The sequence below is a fragment of the Glycine max genome, chromosome 9 (assembly GCF_000004515.6).
Source record: "Glycine max cultivar Williams 82 chromosome 9, Glycine_max_v4.0, whole genome shotgun sequence".
NCBI classification, from domain to species: domain Eukaryota; kingdom Viridiplantae; phylum Streptophyta; class Magnoliopsida; order Fabales; family Fabaceae; genus Glycine; species Glycine max.
In genome coordinates this window covers 3,606,129-3,627,223 of record NC_038245.2, presented here as the reverse complement: position 1 = coordinate 3,627,223, position 21,095 = coordinate 3,606,129, and the positions used below count along the sequence as shown (strand labels likewise).

The 21,095-nt window shown below is 32.3% G+C and overlaps 2 protein-coding genes across 2 annotated transcripts; one reads left to right on the top strand and one right to left on the bottom strand.

Moving 5' to 3' along the window:
* Positions 1 to 681: 681 nt before the first annotated feature.
* Positions 682 to 2,881, bottom strand: LOC100787340 (protein DETOXIFICATION 55). Its single transcript, XM_003534793.4, has 2 exons — positions 2,635 to 2,881; positions 682 to 2,346 (listed from the first exon to the last, which is right to left on the bottom strand). Exons 1-2 carry the CDS (start codon positions 2,680 to 2,682, stop codon positions 808 to 810), a joined length of 1,587 nt encoding a protein of 528 aa, XP_003534841.1. The 5' UTR covers positions 2,683 to 2,881; the 3' UTR covers positions 682 to 807.
* A 6,303-nt stretch (positions 2,882 to 9,184) lies between these two features.
* LOC100786794 (protein GAMETE EXPRESSED 2) lies at positions 9,185 to 20,224 on the top strand. Its single transcript, XM_041005255.1, has 14 exons — positions 9,185 to 9,294; positions 11,497 to 11,786; positions 12,576 to 12,914; positions 13,190 to 13,516; positions 13,667 to 13,896; positions 14,105 to 14,267; positions 15,225 to 15,536; positions 16,305 to 16,429; positions 16,787 to 17,004; positions 17,097 to 17,324; positions 17,957 to 18,186; positions 18,760 to 18,998; positions 19,591 to 19,747; positions 20,039 to 20,224. The coding sequence occupies exons 1-14, from the start codon at positions 9,185 to 9,187 to the stop codon at positions 20,218 to 20,220; spliced, it is 3,150 nt and encodes a 1,049-aa protein (XP_040861189.1). The 3' UTR covers positions 20,221 to 20,224.
* The last annotated feature ends 871 nt before the right edge of the window (positions 20,225 to 21,095 follow it).

The following is a 21,095-nucleotide window of genomic DNA, read 5'->3' as shown; positions in this document are numbered from 1 at the left end:
TTTAAGATATATGTAGACTTTCAACTATAAAAAAAATTCTTTAATTTTATAATATTTAATTAATTGCCTTTTCTTTTATTGATTCCAACACACTTGAGCTCAACATATTTTACATGAGTGACGTATTTAATGCATGTTTGAGCTCAAGAATTTATAATGATAATATGTTTGTAATCATTGCGACACAAAATAATGATGTAGATAAAATAATTACTTATATATAATTGATTGTTATAGCTAATTCAATTTCTCTGATGATTTTATATGAATCATATTTTAGAATAAGAAATTAATTTGTGGTAAATATAACACCATTGTAACTCCTCTAAAAAAAATAACACCATTGTAACAATCGCAGCTATAGTTAATTTTTTATTTACCGGTGACAAATTTATGATATATAAAACGTGCACAGAGTGCTTTCATTTTATACGCCAGTAGTAACTTGTGGTTAAAATACAAATTAATCATAATGTTTACTAATAGAAATACGATTGGAAGAAAAATTCAGTTGCATGAATTATATATATCTAATACAATCATCAGTAATCAGACAACCCTACTATATATTACACAATTTGTAGACAACGTTACCAACTATAGCTAGGTAGAGTACACCAAACCTTGCATGTAATATTCATCAGCAAGGGAAAAAAACTACAAGAAAAAATATGAGTTATGCAAAAGCATATACAAAAAGCATAATCACAAATAAAAATAATTAATCAAGTGTAGTCATGAGATCCTTATAGTTTTTCTCTTCCACTAGTGCCACGATTTTCGGTATATGTATGTGCAGCATTATCATCACTTTTTTTGGTCGCTATTCTTTCTCATTGAGAAAGACAAGAGACCTTCTTCACATTTCACTGTTTGGTCTCCATAATGATGATCATGATCACATGAACTCTTAAATATTCCCACCAAGCTTTTTGCCTTCATAGACTCCCTTTCCCAATCTGTGTTGTATACCACAACTAGAATAGAGACCACACATGCTATCTGTGCTGCCAACAAGCCATAGCAAAGCCCCACCAACCCTAGTTTCCAAACAAATGCTATCACTATTGCCACTGGTGCCCCCACAAGGTAAAATGAGTAAAAATTTATCCCTGCCCCAACACCAGGCCTAGCACTCCCTCTAAGGATTCCACAGCTTGTGGTTTGAGGGCAATTTGCTAACTCACAAACCCCAATTATGGGCAACACACTCATTGTTAGTTCCAACACCTCACTATCACTTGTGAACACCCTCCCCCATCTCTCCCTCCCTATTGTGGTCCACAACAACCCTAATATTGAACTTGCAAGTGACAGTCCTATTGCCACAATTGTTGACAATTTTGCCCTCTCGGGTTGACCTGCCCCAAGCTCATTCCCAACCCTAGTTGACACTGAAGCACTTAGTGCCGTTGGTAAAGTGTACATGAGAGATGTTGTTTGTATCACTATGCCAGCAGTTGCTAAAGCAACACGTGGGTTATACAGGTAGCCTGCGAGAATCGTCATGAACTCGTACCACCACCACTCCAAGCACACTCCTAAGCAACTCTGAATGGAAAACCTAATTAGCATGCCCCACTCTTTTCCTAGCGTTGTTGTTTTTAATGAGGTTTGGTCTTGATGATGATGTTGTTGTTGTTGTTGTTGTGGTGATGGTGATGGCAGTTGGCAGGTTGACGATAATAGTAAAGGCATGGAAAGTGATCCCTTTGAGACACGCATGTAGAGCATGTATGATAGGAGGAAAAAAAGGGTGTTGAAGTTGGCAACAAAAGCTGACATAGCAATCCCGGGCACACCAAGATGAAGTTTGAAGGTAAAAAAAGCCACAATGGGGATGTGTATGAGAATGGAAAGCAAAGTGCACCACAATAGAGGCCAAGTTGTCCCTTTGCTACGTAAATAGATTCGAATTGGGTGAAGGAAGCTATTTGCAATTAGGTCAGGGATTGAGAAGAAGCAATAGACACTTGCCACTTTGGTTATTTCAGGGTTTTGGTGAAGCCATAACATGAGAGGCTCGAGCTTTAGCCACAAGAGAGAAATGGGTAGTGAAGCTGCCAATAACATGAGAATTGTCCTTTGTAAAGTGAGAGAGACCAAAGAGAAGTTTCTTGAACCGAAGGCTTGTGTGCAAAGAGGTTCCATTCCCATGGCTAAACCTGAGAGAACTGAGAAACCTGTTATGTTGGTGAAGCCTATGGCCAAAGCACCACCTGCTAGCTCAAGGCTTCCCAACCTTCCCATGCACACAACTAAGACCATGTTTTTGATGTATCCCGCAAGGCTCATGGCTGCTATTGGAACTCCTATGTCCCCCATTCTCTTTAGCTCTTCCACTACCTATAGCAACAAATTAAACACAATGAAACTAGTTAATGTTATTGTATGAATAAATGAGCTTATATTATACTATAGACTATAATATTATCTAGGATCCTATTTATAAGAAATAAGTTATAATATATTTATAAACTACATTAAAACTTATTTTTTATAAATAAGACCGGAAGTAGTATATGTTGCTAATAAAAAAAATAGACAACAGTCTAAGTGAGATGAAGAAGTGAAATTAAGAGTGAGAAACATGGAAGGTTCTGAAAGGATGTGTGAGGTCTCGTTTGCTCGTACCTCAGCAGCTGTTGGGTATGGCTTTTGGGATTTCCCCTCAGCAACCATCTTAAACGTTTTATTTTTCCCTTTCTTGTTTCCGTGTGGTGTGAGATAATATTATTGAAACAAATTCAAATCACACTTAACTTTTGAAATTGAATTAAACTTAAACTCACATTTTAAATATTCTAAAAAAATATGATAAAAAAACAAAAATTAATGAAATAGTGGGGTGTCTTTTTTTCTCCCCAAAACACTCCTCAAGTACAAAGTGAGAGGGGACCAGGAAGAGAAGGGAGGGAACAAGAAAATTGGGGGTGTGAGAATGAGGGGTATGAGGAGAGACCTTTATATAATGTTTGGAGGTGGTGGGGTAAGTATATATATGTGTGCTCGTTAGTTTGGATTCTTTAAAAGTTACAGAAATTTTTTACATCAACATCTAATATTTAATTTGATACTTAGAGAGAAAAAAAGATAAAAATATAAGTATGATAAAATTTATGATAATTAGATGAAAGAGATAAAGAAAAAATAAGAAGTATTGAAGAGATGTTTAAAATAATTAGATATAATGCTATTATAACATGATTTTATCATGTGAGTAATATATATAAGACAATTTAAAAATTTATGAAATTTCGTCATGACCATTTACACATGAATTATACACCATTTTTGTCATAGGAGATGGCCTTATGGAGATTACGTCACCATAATTAGCAAGTGGCACTTGAACTCAGAATCAAATCACACGTCCCTCTTTCCTCTTCCATTTTATGTTACTCCAGTTAAAAAGTGACAGTTTGACAACAATATTACATAATAGCTAAATGTTACAAAATTTCAGCACAAATTTACACGAATCAACACACGTTTTAACCATTTATTGCTTTTTAGTTAAGAAATATAAAAGGGGACAGGATTTAGAAACAGGATTGCTAAATGTTTTAACCATTCTCTCCTAAATCAATTCCTTAAGAAAAATAAGCTACTTGAATTGGGTAAGTGATGAGGATCATTAATTAAAAAATTACATGGGATTATATACATAAGTTAATTATTAACTCTTGTTTCATGGAAATAAAAAACTTAAGAAAAATTAATTCATTTGAGTGAAAAAAATGCGGATAAACATAAAATGAATGAGTTATAAATTGAAATGTTTGATTGAAAAGATTAATATAAAAATAAAAAAATATATATGCATAAGAGTATTGATAGATAGATATGTATATAAAAATCGTCTAGAATATGCGACTAGTACAGCAAGAGTAAAAGCATAAAGACCTTATTTAAACCGTGCGTTATATGTGTTAATCAACGGTGATGGCTACGGTGAAGTCTCTTAGTAAGTGCACCACCGGTGAGGAAGTCAAAATTACCTGTAATAACAGATTACTTACCGGAAGAAAAAAAAAATTTAAACAACACCTTTTATTTAAAATGTAGACTTGTTCATCAAAAAGGAGACGTACGATGCATCTCTTATACAAAATCAAAGCAGGACTCACTTTTTTGAATCAAATTCAATAATAAAAAAAACACCAAAAGAAAAACCGATGAGAAAAAAACACCGAACTTTTGCAAATTATTATCTTATTCATCATTATTTAAATATTATTTTAATTAATTATATTTTAACTTTTTTTTTATTCCCGGTAACCAACCTAATATAGCAGGTAAAAAAATACTGCCTCACCAGTGGAGCAGTTTTCAGCTACTTCACCATAGACAGCACACCTTAATCAACTCATACCCGAAACTAGCTTTCTTCTTTACTAGTCCTATTGTGTCATTTTCTCAAATATGTAGACGCATTGGCACCTTCTCTACCCTATAAGAAATGCATATATGTTGTGTATATTACCACTTTACCAGAAATTTCATCTCCACGTTTAAAAAGAAGCTATTAATGGTGCATGTGAGTCAGACTAGTAGTATTATAGCTCCACTGGATTCATAGTTGACGTATTTCGATGCTGATACAATCCATTGTTTGTTTTTGGAAATAACACGTTTGGCTTTCTTGTTATGTATGATTAATAATGTTTTTGGTTTTTCAGCATTTCTAATTTTCTTTGTTAATTCTATAGTCACTATATTATATTTCATCACTAAGTTTATTTTTTAATAAAAATATGGTGATAATTCAATTATTTGAGAAGCAAATATTGCCAAACTTCCTTTCCTTAGTAAATTATGGATTTGTAAATTTTATTAATCTAATCATTGTATTAAAACATTTTATTGAAATTCAATTATTTGAGAAGCAAACATTGCCAAACTTCCTTTCCTTAGTAAATTATGGATTTGTAAATTTTATTAATCTAATCATTGTATTAAAACATTTTATTGAGTGTATAATAAGTTCATAAAATTTCATAGATAAAGAAAAAGTTGTATTGTGTTGATCATCTTTTCTAACAACTTTTCAAATGCTCTACTTCAATTATGTGTAACAATATTAATTATGCTTATCAAGGTCTTCCTTTTAAGTAAAAAGTTTAATAGTGTCTTAGATTTGATAAAGTTTATATTGCAAACATGATTTAAGATTAACTCTCAACTTATCTTTACTTATCACGCCTTAATTTAACCTTCTAAAACTGAGGAATTTTTCTGAAATCATATATAAACAAAAAAAAAGTCATTATATATATATATGAAAATCTTAAATATAAATAAATTTAATTAGATTTATTTATTTTTCTTTATTAGTCAGAAAAATAACTACTTGATTCTATTAACAATATCATTTCTAAAATAAAGAATTATTACAATAGAATTGCCAGCAAATGAAGAGTATTTGTAAAGTTGTACGTATAAAAAAGAGAGACGAAGATCTCAAATGAGTGATTCACTCACAAGGAAATTTAGATTAATTGGTTAAACATATAGTGTGTGAATATTATAAACTTTTCATTGAGATATTTTTCTTTTCTTTTCTTTTGTGTATATTGAGAGAGGAGAGGGGGGTCGGGCAAGCAGCCGGGACTTTCGGAGAATTCGGCTTTGCACATTAATGTTAGTATGAGGTCATTTCAGTAAGCTATCAGAAGTAGGGCCTTCGAAACTAACATGATTAGGGTTTTGGGGCCTTCGGGCCACATCAGAAAACAAGTCTAATAAAATTAGATTGTATCGTAAGCAAAAAAATTCCCTTTTGTCACATGTTGGCACCAAGATATTTTTTATATAGATCCAAAATCTCAGAACTGCTCAAACCTCCCATTGGAGCACGCACCTTGTCCACAAAAGCTACTACACCCAGCTTGTAATTCGTATATATATGTGTACACCCTGCCCTCTCTCCCATCCCTAGCTCCCATTTACGTGGCATATATATGCTAATTAGTGTATACATTTTCTCCTTTTGTTCCGTGCACGTCCTATGCACAAACACATTTCTTATTATGAATATGATATAAGATAATTGATAGATAATCTTATCTTTTAAATATATTATTAATAGTTTGATTTTACATTTATACATTAAAAAAATATTTATTAAGATATGAATCAATCTTTTAAATGTATTATAGAAATTAGTTTTGGACTGCGACAGAGATATCCAGATTTATCCAAAAACACATTCCTTACTATTGGATCATTCTAGGACAGGGATAGGTGGTTTTACACCACTGAACCCATTATTATAGAACGTGGGCGGTGACTAGTGGAGCGGTCCAGCTTTTGATACATAAGTATAACCGAAGCATGTCGTGCTTATTTTAAGCTGCATGGCTAGTCAAGCATGCATTATTCTTACCCTTATGATTACTAATTTGTTTGGATTTAAGACTAAAAGTACTTTTAAGAATTTATCTATTAAAAAGTGATTTATATTTCTTATAAAAAAAATGTCAAAAATACTTATAATTTCTATCCAAACAGAATATCGTTAAATTGTGACAAATTCATTCTCTTGAAAAAAAATAAAATAATTAGGCGTGTGATAAAAGTACTTTCAAACTCCATGACCGCCGAATTAGAATGCCCCTTTAATTAGTCCGTTAATTAGCTCCTTTTAATATTTGATGACTCTAGAACTTCTGTGTATGATTCAATGTTTACCCGTTACCGCCCAAAAAATGGTGCTCATCTTGTCAAACATCAAGACTTATACCTATTAGAAACGATAAATTTGGCACCCTTTCAAATATTCCTGCATGCATGCCTCCGTTTTCTGAACTAGTTCTCTTTAATTATGAGTTCTTTAATTAGCTTCTTTTACTTACCGTGCTAGCTACTACTAGTAGGATCTTTTATAGCATAAAAGGTGAAGAAGTTCAGATTGTTTATCTTTTTCTTGGATCTGGGTACATCAACTAATCGCATAATTACTATCTAGATTGCTATTTAACTTTTTACGTATACCTAACAACCCAATTCGGTAGTGGTTTTTCTTTTGGTCTCCGAGCGCTTTGCCTAACGTATATATTTGTAAATCCTTAAATCCTATTGCTATCTGTATAAAAAGTCTTTTTTGTTAATTATGTCTCGAGTTTTACAAAAAGAAAAACCCTAACATGGGGTAATGTGACAGCAAGTGATAACAGTTAGCTAGTCAGATATCATGCAAAAGAGAACCAAAAAGTTGTGATGATATTTATAAATGCGAACAAAATAATCAAAGGGTATTAAAGTATTGTGTCTAAATTCATTGATCCTATACATGATTTTTATTGATAAAAATATATTTTTAAATAGACCTTTGTTTTTTATTTTAATTCTTCAATAAATAATTCTTTCTGAACAATTATTTAAGGAAATCTCACTTGTCTAAATAGTAATGATATCTAGACAGCTATCAACTTGAAACACTTTATTAACACTTTTAATTTTTCTTCTTATTAAATTATATTACTTATCACAATATTAACCCTTTTTCTCTATTTTTCTTTATATTACATCATATCGTATACTATATCTAAATTTTTAATCTTTATGTCTCTCCTTCTAGGCGTTAAATAAGTCAAAAATCATTTTTCATTGTTTCTCTTGTAAAATTGTTACATTAATTGCTCAAATAGTTAGTTAACGACGACTCAAGAGTGCTGCTTTCATTATACAGTGAATTCCTGCACACACAATACATTGTATGGACGTAACTAGGTTTAATTGTTCAAAGACCAAATCATGCTAAAGTTCTTATTTATTCATCGCTCTCTACTAAGCATGCATTAATACTCTCTCTGTGTATGTTGTATAAATTAGTGTGTGCAATGTGCGTGTTTAATTATATCGCTGTAATAGCACACTAGATGAACTAAAACACACTAACTGTTATTACTTCTTGTCCACTTAAATGGAACCATGCATGTGCAATGTAGTTGCACCAAATGCCCAAAGGGAAACCATATCTCAACAATTATGATCCGCACACAAACCAATCTTGTCAGCAATTAATTGGCAACTTCTAATCTGTAATATCATGCACTGAGATGGGATTCTATACCTTCCCAAGCCAATCGGATGTTAACATTTATTATGCATTTGTGGTTGTTAGGAAGGAATAATGATAACGTATCCAAGTGTCACATCCCTCATGGTTTTGAACATTTAGTCGTACTGAACAAGATAACCCCTTCGGTCCCAAAATCTTGGTCATTGTATTGAAAAATTCGAACAACCGACACCTTTTTCTGCTCTCTCCCCTCGCCATGAATGACAAGGAACACACGTTTAAGCTAATTCCATCACTACTACTCCAAAGTCCAATTGAATAATCGCTTCAGGATTTGTAAAAGAGAGATATGTCTATCTCACCTGTAACCAATTACATTATATATGGGGGCCTAGCTAGCCCATTACCTCAGTTCAAAGATAGATATTAATCCCACTAATATCTAGCACCACATAATAAATTAGTTGTTGTTGCAAGTTATTGGTTATATATAGATGCTACCTATGGTCGATCGATCCACTTGGTTGTTAATTGCTTTTTGAAATTGTCTTCTTCTGTTGATTGTTTTAAAGGTGAAGCGTATGTTCATGGTGTGTATATATATATATATGTGTGTGTGAAAAGCCTTTGTAAAGTGCATGTTGTATAACATTATAAGTGAAGAATAGAGATTAACCCATGTAATTTGAAGAAGGTACATGACATATTGTAATAGGTACGAATTATTATGATTAGTTGTTGTAAGCATGACTATACAAAGGCACATAAAAATATGTTCACCATAAGATTGTATGGGATATGTCTAACTAGGGGACGGGAACGGGGACTCAAGCAATTTTGACTATGCTCTTCGTCCTGCAGATTCTGTATTCCCGCATGTATAAAATTTTACTTATATATTCTCATAACTTATAATATGTATAACATAAATATAAGAGTTAATATAGTATTTTACTAGTAAAAAAAATACAAAATAAAATTATCATATATATAAGTAATATCTCATAAGTCATAAAAGACACAAACATTATCCAAACCCTAAAATGTTGCATCAAATATTCAAACTTCATTCCTTGACTTCCTTCTTCATCTTTGTTCCTTCTTCATTGCTTCACTTTTGTTTCTTTTTTACTTCTTCATTCGTTTCACCGTTTTACCATGTCTCCACCCTCTTCACTTCTTCGCTTCTTCACCGTTCCTTTCACCCTGTTTCCACCCTCTTCACTTCTTCGCTTCTTCACCGTTCCTTTCACCGTTCCTTCTTCACTGTTTGTTTCAGTCGTGAACTCGTGGAAGCCTTCGTTGCACCTTTTTCTTCCCCTGTTGAATGTTCTTCCTTTGTTTTATTTATTTATTTATTTATGCTTGTGTGATTTTATTACTATTATTATTGATTTATTTTGGTATTTTAAGTCATGCAATTAAACCTTAAATTTATTATTGTTAAAAATTGATATAAAACAAAAAAAATTATATTTTTTTATAATTTTTGACATTTTTTAATGTAAAACGGGGTCTCCACAGATCCCCACGATGAGCTGGGAAACAAGGACGAGGCAAAAAATATCCCCATCATGGGAGTGGGAACGGAGTAGGGTAAGGTTCCAAACTTTAGATGGCTTTCTCATTGGTTACTTGGTTAATCAAATTTTTGTATTTGCCTGGATACCTCTGTATGATAAAAAAAAAGGATAACTTTTTTACTATCATATATCTTCCTTCAACGCCTATATGCTAGTAATTTTCATGAGTTAAGCAAAGCATTTTTCTTTCTCAAAGACTAGTACTGTTGCTACACTCCTCAAGCTTTCCCATCTCAATATATTCACATACTCTTTCATAGTGATATATGAGAATCTAGTTCTTGTTGAACCTAATCCATTTGAAACAAGTTTGTAACCAAGATCAAGTATCTATATATCAAGTTCCATAATGACAAAGGATGAGAAAAGCCACACAAGAATTAAGATGGTTGAGCTTAAAAGACCTAGATCCATGGTAAAGTGTAACACCAAATTCAATATTAAAGAGGGATTTCAATTAGTGCTTGGTGCTATCTAAAAAAAGACTATATTTGACAAATTGATGTATATATAAGAAAATATTTTAAGAAAACATTGGAAACGAATGCACTGAAAGAGATGTGAGGATTATTACACCATATACTAAAAAAGATGTAGTTAAGAAATTGGAAACAATAAGGATGTAGGCACTCTACTAAGTACTAACACTGGTAAAAAAAATTGAACCACAAAGATCCATCAAAAACTTCAGTGCACATCAGCCTTGCGTAGTTATCATGCTAATAAGACACCAGCCTTGTGTAATTATCATGCTAATAACTAATAAGACACTACATCGCTGAGTGAACATTGAACATGATTAGAACTTTGAATTGTTGTTAAGACTGCATAATAATTAAAAGGTAGTTAAATTTATGTCCTATGAGAACTGTCAGCAAACAAAAAATATGCAATATCTTTTCTTTTACCGTAATTCCAAAAATAAAACACTTCATCGTAAGCACTTGAACAATTGAACAAGCAAAAGCAAAAATGTGGTAGCATGTCTTGGTAGAGGTATGGTACCAACATGCAGTTCCTGATAACTTGGCAAGCACATGTTCTTTTGTAGGTTGCTGTCAGACACCACCACTCCCTAAAAGACGTTGTTGATCAGTGCTTGTCTAAGCCAACCAAAGTAAAAAAATAGTAATTAGCAACAATGGTAAGAAGAGAATGAAGCAACATTAAAAAATAATAAGTAGAAAAAAAGAAGATAACAATTGCCCGGTAAATTAAGACGAAAATTAGTATAGGAGCTGTAGTTGTGTGCAGTTAGTGTGGCAGTTACATTCTAAGAGAGCCTGCAGCATGGTTTTAAATTGAGATCGTGGTTGCGGTTGCTTTAGGCTGAATCAGAAAACCTTTATATTGTGGGTAATTAGTTACGGGAAATTGTGGCTGATACATTGCGATTGTGCATTTAAAACCATGACGTGCAGTTAACGAGGGAGTATAACAAAAACTGCTTTAAACTGCTATCAACCGATCAAAGAGTGTCCTTCATGAATTTCCCTTTTCATCATTCTCAGATTCTTTCTCTCAAAATGGTGATCCTAGCACGCACACTCATTTTTATTTCACTCTCCGCTCTCTGTTTCTTCGCAGTTTCATCTTCTGAACATCCAACTTCAGGTGTTATCATAAAGCAAATGGTTTTAAATTGCGGGGAGTAAAAAAAACTTTTACATTGTGGGAAAATAAGGTTGATGCGACCACAATTGCAGTTATGATGTGATTGTGGAGTGTCAAAATACGTTACAATTGCGGACCGCAATTTAAAATCATGCAACACTTTTTCATCTTTTAAAAGAAAATAGGCATAGTTTTGCTTGCGCAATCCTTACTTTGTTTTTGTTTCTTGCATTTGGGAACAGACAGATCAAAACTTCCCCTATTCGCTTTTAGTTGGTGGGATGACAAGGGCACATTCCTGGCCGGTGACACAGCAACCATCAAAGTCAAAGTGCTTGAGAACGCTGATAAGATTGACAGGAAAACTTTCAACCCCACACTAACCGTGAATGGAAAGGAAGGGAACAGTTCCTACGTGTCTACCGTGTTGTCAGATTTCAAAGGAGACCCGAATGAGTGGAAGATTTCCTTCACCCCCATCAGGGTTGGATTGTTTAATGTACTCATCAGCGAGGATCGTTATAAAGTTGATGATTCTTCTTTGCATTTCCAAGTTGAGCCAGGTTTACTTTTTTAAACTTTTGTTTACTAGAATTGAATGATGCATAGGTACTTAGGTACTAGGTTGGTAGGTATTAAGGGAATTAAAATTAACTACCCTTGTAAATCACTTGAAGGATTCCGCTGTTTTAAGAGCAAAAGAAAAATATGCTTAGAATTCAGATTTACGTTTAACTTAACTCCAAAACTAATTTATAAAGAATAGGTTGATTCCAATTAATTTGGTCATATTGCTAGTTTAGTTTATGTAAGATCTTTAACACACACGTCTCACATCTAAAATTAGACATAAATTTGCAAGAATGAACATCTATGAAATGACTCCTTTAAGTCCTCATGATAGAATTTAAGAAATTTAAAAATTTTGAGTCGACAATCAAAGTTAAAAAAATGCATCTTTAACAGGTGGAAGCATCAAGATAATGTGTCTAAAAACACATAATACTTTTTTCTTTATTTCATAGTGAGAACAAAATTATGCTTCTTCTAGACACATTTTTTATAGGTCTTCCAACAATTGGTAGGATAAACTTTAATACCATCTCATAATTTTAATTTGGACTTAATTCAATTTTAAAAATTAATTTTTAGGATAAACATTATCCTCTATTTATATACACTATTTTATCCATGTCGTTAGACTAGTCAAGGTTGGTTCTCGAACAAACACCATTGTTTTGCAAAATGGTAGTGCAGATCAGTTTATCCATTCTAGTTTATACTTAGGTTATTTTGGTTTTTAATGTGCCACATAATAATGCTTGATAGTTGATACTATTGTCCTAATGAAGGGAACATGTACCCATCTCTATGTGTTGCATCATGGAAGGGTGTGAGACATGAATTTGAAGCTGGTTCAAAAGCAACAATCATGGTACTCCTTAAAGATGCATTTGGGAACAGTATCTCTCAGACGTCTGAAGTGTCTTATTTGCCTGATTTTAAGTTGTATGTGCTGCATGAAAATGGTTCTGTTGCAAGTGCTCCAGATATCTCTAACATAGGGTGGAATGAGTTTGATTATGTAGTCATTGAGTTTGTTGTGACGATAGCGGGAAAGTTCTTCTTGAGCTTAGAAGGAGGAAATCAAACCTTGAATGGTTCTCCATTGCCATTGAAGGTTAATCCAGGTTGTGTGCTTTTGTTTCAATGATAATTACTTTATACCGTATTTGGACTAATGGACTACTTGATATATCCTATATGTACATGCTTGAGCTTGATTGATACACACAATGTTCTGACATAATTAATGATGAGTATATTGTAATTCATAGTGTTGAATTCCATTTATTATTACAACTTCATACGTGCATGGGGATTGCTTCTTTGCTTCTTCTATATATTATTTCATTACTTCTTGAAAATCTATAATAGCTTGACATCTCTCTCCCTCAAATAACAGGAACTATAGATGTCTCTAACTGTATCGCCAAATGGAACATTGAATCACATGCATGGCAATTGGCTTCCAAGATGGAAATATTTATACATCAGTTAGATCAATATGGAAATCTGGTTTCTGGACTGTATCCTTTTGATTCTGAAGTTGTTGAAAGAGATACAAACTTGTCAATACCGATATCAGATCTTCACTTTGAGGAAGTGGATGCTGGAATTCAGTTGTTTTCGTTTAGCAATTTGGAGCCAGGGAACTTCCTGCTGACCATATATGATTCCAAGCATGATAAAAGCATTTCCAATATGCCATATGTTTATACTGTTTTTATTGGTAAAGTTTCATGTCAAATCTCTTAGAAACTACATTAGATTTTGTGACATTATTTCTTCCATTTTGTTCTTGCATAATCATTTCATCCTTTGATTTTTATCATTTTCTTCATTTAAATGTAATTTCAGTTTCATGTTCCTTTCCAAATAGGTTATTGTGATGGTGTTAAAAGTGTTGTTAATGGATCTGGTTTAAATGATTCAGTAGCTGGTGTAAAGGCAGAATTCTCTGTTTATTTGAATGACATCTATCAATATCCTTCCCCTATTGAAGCAAACATACTTCAAGTACAAATTTTAAGAGAAAATGACTCCTACAGCGCTTCACCAATCATATATCCTATGCTAAACAATAATGGTACTTTCGAAGATAAACTTCTTGTTATATTCTTTTATGTATTTGGTTATTGTAATTTTATTGTTATAATTGTATCTTCATATCAGCGAGCACAATAGCTTCAAGAGTGAGATATGATGGAATTAGTCACATGGAAACCGCCCCGTCACCTTCAATAGAGCTTGGCAACAATGTAAGGAAGACACACATAAATTTTTGGTGCACAATTTAATACTTGAGACTCTTAATAAGATCTCACCATGGTTTCAGCCTAATGGGAGCGGGAGCTTTGTCATGGCCAGTGCTTTTCATGTGAAATACATACCAGAAAAAAGTGGCTTTTATGATATTAACATACATTGTGGGAACGTATTATTGAATGAGGGACATTCATTCAGGAAAGAGGTAAAAGCAGGTACTATGATGCATGAAATGATAAAGAAAAAAGTATAAATATTTTTTTTTCTATAATTTAGTATTTTTTTCATTTTTGTTTCCAGAAAAAAAATTATTTTAATCCTTGTAAAATATGTTTGTTTTATTTTTTTTCCTTAAAGTGTTTTAAATAATATTTTTTTATTATTCAATGTATTTTATTTTTATTATTCAAAGTGTTATTTAAAGTATTTTAAAAATGAAAAATAAAACAAAAAGTATTTGCAGTGACGAAAATGAAAAAAAAAACACTAAATTACATAGACAAAAAATTTATTTAAACCTTAAAAAATATATTTTTTTTGCACTTGATCTCATGGTATGCCCTCCTTTTTTTTGTGAATTAAATAAGGAGGATTTACTTATTTGCACAGTAATCAAATTAAGTGTGTTGAAAAGTCTACATCAAATACTAGAGTGAAGTTTATATACCCATTAGGGAACATCAATTAATCTCACTTAGTGTTAACATAAAATCTAACATGATCTCATAGCTACTAATTTTCCATTTTTAATAAGGATGGTAGTGATCAAAGTTTTATAGCTTCTAATGATAAGCGATTTAGATATAATGTATTCACTTATTTTCACTCATTTGACTAACCTCTTGATTTGGTCTATGACATGACTTCAGTGCCTCTATAATCAAGTGGGATAGAGTTCAATTGGTGTTGTCCTCATTCTTTTAAATAAAAATCGAATTTTCAGCACAAAGTAGCATGCATTGCATCATCCATACTTCAAGCCTAGAAGATTCCTGCATAAAGGAGTAGGTTAAATATAAAAAGATTCATGAGTGCTTAACTCAAGTTCAAAATATTTCCATAGGATATATTTTTATTTCATAGTTTATCTCAGTTTTGCTCGGTAATTTTCACATATATTTATAGTTTTGCTCACAAACACTTTTCATGAGTTTGCCTCTGGCTTGCTGCAGGTGAAGTAAATGTTTCCCTGTCAAGTGTTGTGAGGTTTTCTTCAAAGGTGCCAAAGCTGTCGAAAAATGAAATAGTTGTGCAGCTTGTGGATTCATATTTAAATCCTGTCCTCTCACAACAATCAAGGTTGAAATTGGAGATTGCTGCTTCTACCAATAGTTCAGGCTTTTTAACTTTGGACATTAAGGATAATAAGGATGGATCATACAGCTGCAGCTATATGGCCAAAGATGTTGGCACTTACGAGATTTGTGCTTCCTTTGATGGCAAGCGTTTCTTGTCATGTCCCTTCAGTATCAATGTGTATAGCTGTAAGTACAAACAACATGCAGCTTATGGATTTTATCATTGTTATTATTTTGGAATGTATGCTGCTTAATGTTAAAAAGTTACATATATGCTTCATAATTATATTGGTATAGATGGATATACTATTGTCAAAGGGGCTATTGCTTTGTCTAAGATCAAGTTGTCAATCTTTTTTGTCTTCTTTTCTAAGATTAAAGGGGAGGACAAATTTTTCATTTGAAGTAAACATTTTCCTTATTTCAGAATTTTCTAAAATGAGAAATTATCTTATAATCTTTCGGTCATCAATTCAGTTTTTAAAACATTTATAATTCTTGAAATTTAAAAAATACAAATTAAGCATGATTTCTGCTATCCTCCAAACTCCTTCTTCCAAACATAAACAGGGGAGATAATCAATATTTTTCAAATAGTTATTTTCTATGCACCTTCTATTATCTGACCGATTTTCGGACTTAGTCAAAATATATCGATTTAACCATTTGTAAGTTTTAAAAACTTACTATAGTGACTCTAGGTGGATGGCCAAAATGGAGAACGGCATGCTTATGGTCGTGGCTAATTTCCATGACACATAGTCGAATTGAATTAACTCTTTCTCGTAAATTAAAATTTTTGACTGTCACATGAAGATTGGCATTTGGCAGAAACCACATACTTGTGGTGGTTCATGTCCATGCAATAATTTCTTATCAAAATACATATTTCTATTTTATTATTTATTTTTTAAAGAATATTATTTAAGGATTCTTTTTCTTGATAACTTACAGGTGAATATTTTCCTAAGGCTAACAATGATACAATATCTATTTGGGAGGATCAGTCCATTGCCCTTGATGCCTTAGCAAATGATTATTTTGCGGGTGATAAAGCAAGTATAGTTGAATTCTCAAAAGTAAGATATGTTGTCATTTCATTTTGAAACCTCCTCCTAGCCTTCTTTTTCATGTTATTCTATGTTGATTCTAACTTTTCCCAGTAGAAAGATCCTAATCATAATTATCCTTTGATGTTCTAGCAATACAGTCAATATGAACCTCAATATTTATTTACTGCATGATGAATAATTAATAGTAACTTGCTTATACTTGTGACAAGCTGTTTAAGCATTACAGTTCTAAGTCTTTTTTATAGAGATATGCTTGAAGTCCTTAATAATTAGTAATTTAAATCACACTATTTACTACTTTCATCTTTGTCTTCATATGCATCAGGAATATTATGAATCACTGTTTCTTTTGTATTTTTTCAGCCAGATCATGGTTCACTTATGCAGAATGGAAGGATCTTTCGTTACACTCCTTATAAAGGGTATTATGGAAACGATTCCTTTTGGTATACAATTTCTGATATAAATGGAAATCTTGCTACTGCTTTCATGTACATATCTGTTCTCAATGTTCCACCTCAGTTTGTTTCTGTTCCAAATCAACTGCAAGCAACAGAAGATTTGATAAGCCCTAGATTTGGGTATGTATAAGCAGCATATATATAAATATTTTTTATGAACTTTATAATTGGAATGTCCTTATGTGTATGATCTTATTGTGCCATTCTTGCAGTGGTTTCACCGGGTTTGAGTTAACTTATTCAAATCCAAAGGAGAATATTTCTGTCAATCTTAGTGCACAATCTGGAAGTATACTTCTGTCTCCAGTGGCAATGCAATTTGGGCAAGTAATGTGGAGCAAACTTACATTTTATTCAGGAAATGAAACAACAACCAGTTTAATAATAGAAGGCTCTGTGGAAGTAATTAATTTTGCGCTTCAGTCAATTCAATATCTTGGGTATTTTTCTTTTATATATATATATATTTGTTATGTTTAAATTTATTGAAGCAATGCTCTTGTTTGGAAAATTTTGTTCATTCCAGTGATACAGAAAGAAAGTATCTATGTATATCTGCCTCATGGAACTGTACTGCACTTTGATGATGACACTTGGCAACATGTTTAATGTTTACAGAGTTATGACCATTTTGTCACAAATAATTTATCATCTGCTTATAGATTCAAAATACTATCAACAACCATCAAAATCTTTTCTTAATAGATGGTACCAGTTAGGCAGTTACATAAATCAAACAATATCACTGTGTACTATTGTCATGAACCAAATCCTAGGAAATTCCAATTCAATTTATCTTTTTCCTTCCCTCTCTTACCTCTAACTTGATAAAACTATCCTCCATCTAATCTGCCCTTTTTACTTTGGTTTTTATTAGTCTTCTCTGTCCAACTCTGTTTGGTCTAAGAAGTAACTTCACATGACTGAGTTGTAGTAAGTAAATGAATCCTTTGGTATCAACAATGTGGCAAGTTTCAAGGCATTTTTGTGCCATAAATTTGTTTTTCAATTATATCTATTATAGTTGTTATTATTGTTATTCTTATTAATCCTGATATTTTTTGTTCTCCAGAAATGAAAATTTTTATGGTGGAGATACCATTCAAGTCTCTGCCAGGAATAAGAATGGGGTGAATTCATTAGGTGTTCCAATATTTGTTGATCCTATTAATGACCCTCCATTTATTAGAGTCCCATACTTCATCATATTGAAGAGTAATGAAGATGAGACCCTTATCTTTGACCAAGAGAAAGACAAGTTTGACTTTTTCATTGGAGATCCCGACCTTCTTACCTTCCCTGGTATATACTTCCACCGTTCTTAATTATAAGACATTGTTGACTTAAGCTTATTAATAAAATTGTTAAATTTTATTGTTTGGTCATTTAATGCATGGATAATCAAATCCAGAGGCTTGTGATGTCAAGTCATAAATATCTAGACATCAGATGCAAAAGCTGTTAAAGCGAAAAACTGGTAGAGTAGTATTAGTGGTTATACAGTCAAGATTTAATAATTGTTTATTTAGGCCTAACTCAATTCTAAAAGGTAGTTCACTTATATATTTTATCTTGACTTTATTTTTATCCAATGTGAAACTTGGATTTTTTCCAATAAATATGCCTTTGTAATGATAGTAACTATTTAATTTTAAGCTTATTTTGTACTCTAATTTAGCTAGTGAGACTAGTAAGGGTTAGTAGCTTTTTAATCTCTTGGAAAAGCAAGGGAGTTTTTTATTGTCCATTTCCAGATCCTAAAGTTTGTGTCTGACAGTTTTTCATCATGACATAAATTATAAATATCTTGAATATTTTGGAATCTGATAAAGTAAATGCCTCTCCATATAACATTCTGCTGATGGGTCTTATCAGGTGGTCAGGCTCATTTTTTTGTGACGTTCTCTATGGAAGTAAATGATGGATTCTTAGTAACAAACCTACCAGTTCATTTGATCAACACAACTGAATTGAAGCACAGATATAATTATCAGTGGCAGCCTCTTCAGACATATGTTACTATCTCAAAGCACTTTATTGTCAAAGCTCATGGAATCAGATTTCTGGGCACAGTCAATGACTGCAATAGTGTTATGCAGCAACTATTCTATCATGTGAGTGGTCTTTTTTAGTTTTTTACCTTGAAGTTTGAGAACCAATCACGGTCTTCAATATAATGTTCCCATCACCAGTTATATGTAAAATCATAGACAAAAGCTTTATGGCTAGCAGAAGCACTACCTTCCGTTCCTTCATCACGAATTCATGAAAAAATAAATTCCACACACTGCTCAGTAGATTGGTGCACAGGTTTGGATACATTGATAAAAAAGGATTATAAGTTGTATATAAATTCAGTATTTTAATTAGTGTAATTTTGGAAACACTGTAATTTGACTAAGAAACATTTTTTTTTTAAAAAAGGTGGCATTGACCAGTATCTACTTTCCAAAGCACCCTAAAGAATAAACAATAAGAAAAGGTTGCATAGAAGTTTATTAAATGCCTAAAACTGTTATTATATAAATCGTGACTGTGTAACTATAACACCTTTTTTAATTCAAGACCAAATTTAGTGAAATTGGAATGAAATAAATTTGTAGTTTCCTTTGCACAGTGTTATGGCAATAATACTAATATATTGGTAGAATGTATCAAGGAAACCAGAGATTTTTTCTTGTCACTTTTTTTTCTGATTTCATACAGGGAGGTGAGCGTGGAGCTGTGTTAACATTGACACTAAATGACATGGGGAACTATGGATGTTATCCAGATTGTGCAGAGGGAATGTCAATGCCATTATACACTGAAGCTATAGTTAATTTGATGAGAAAACAGCCAATGAGTTCATTTCTTGCTCACAGTAAGTTACAGATTTCATAAGCATAGTTGAGTTTGAAGGATTTATCAAAATTTAAAACTTATTGGCTTTAGGGTTCACAGCAAGGATTTGATAAAATTTATTAATATTATTTCAAGAAACAAATAGAAACATTTAGTTTCCAATTCATGGGCACTTAAAAGAATTAGAGTCCATCTTATCATAATGTATAGTTACATGATTTCCATAATCAGTTTATCAGAAATAGAAGCATAAATGCAGGTATTTTATTTCTATGACTTACAAGCTCATTCTATTTGTGGCAAACAACAGCCTTAGGATCAATCATTGTCATTGAATTTGTCATCATGTCCTCTCTTGGAGTGCTTCTTCTGTACTTCACCTGTAAATGTGCAATTCTTCTTGCACAGGAAAGAAGAAACCGCGAAAAAAGGTCTTCAGAGCTATCTACTTCACAAAGTTCCCACAGAGAAACTGTAAGTGTACAAATATAGCAGATGAATTACAATTTGCACATAGCAACATGACAATGATTTTGTTAATTGTTTTTTCTGCTCTAAGGAAATTGTTAAAAAGATCAATTCAATTGTATTGGCACAGATACATCTTACATAACAAGGGTGTGTTTGGAAACACGTTGAATGGAAGAATTGCGTGTTCCAATGCAAAAATAAGGCGGACACAAACACATACTAAATTTGGTCCTTAAACTTTAAAAAAAAAATGTGAATTTTGTTTTTAATTTCCTCAAAGAATCCATCATTTTTTTAAGTTAGAAGGGACTAAATTAATATATATTTCTTAAAGTTAAAGAATCAATATGAAAAAGTACACATACCTTGACGAAATTTGACTGAAAAACACATTTTTCCCTAGATTTTTTTCCTATACTTGCTTATTTAACATACTCACATAACAAATACTCGTACTAGTATAATGTTGATTTTAACTCAACCGTCTCAACGCGCGAAGCAGTTGACAAGAGATTAGTATGTGTCCCACTTGTCATTCTCAATCTCAATTAAATATTTTTCATGTTCTATGTTTTTCCTTTTTTTCTGATGTACATTTCACACACTAAAAATTTATCTCTTAACCATCTTTTATCTCTTTGTTTTTTTTACAGCAAAAACCCATATATAATAAAATAGGTACCAAAAGAAATAATAGAAAGTCGCTACAAAGGTCCCATATATTATAATAATGGACACCAACAGAAAACTCCCTCCCTGGTAAGGTTTAATGGTCAAAAGAGGTCATTCTTTTTGGAATTTATCAAATGGAGGTAAATTTTGAATTAATATCCAAATAAGAATAAGCTATACGATTTTTACGACTTTTGGTTATGAAGTTGTAAAAAATTGACGAC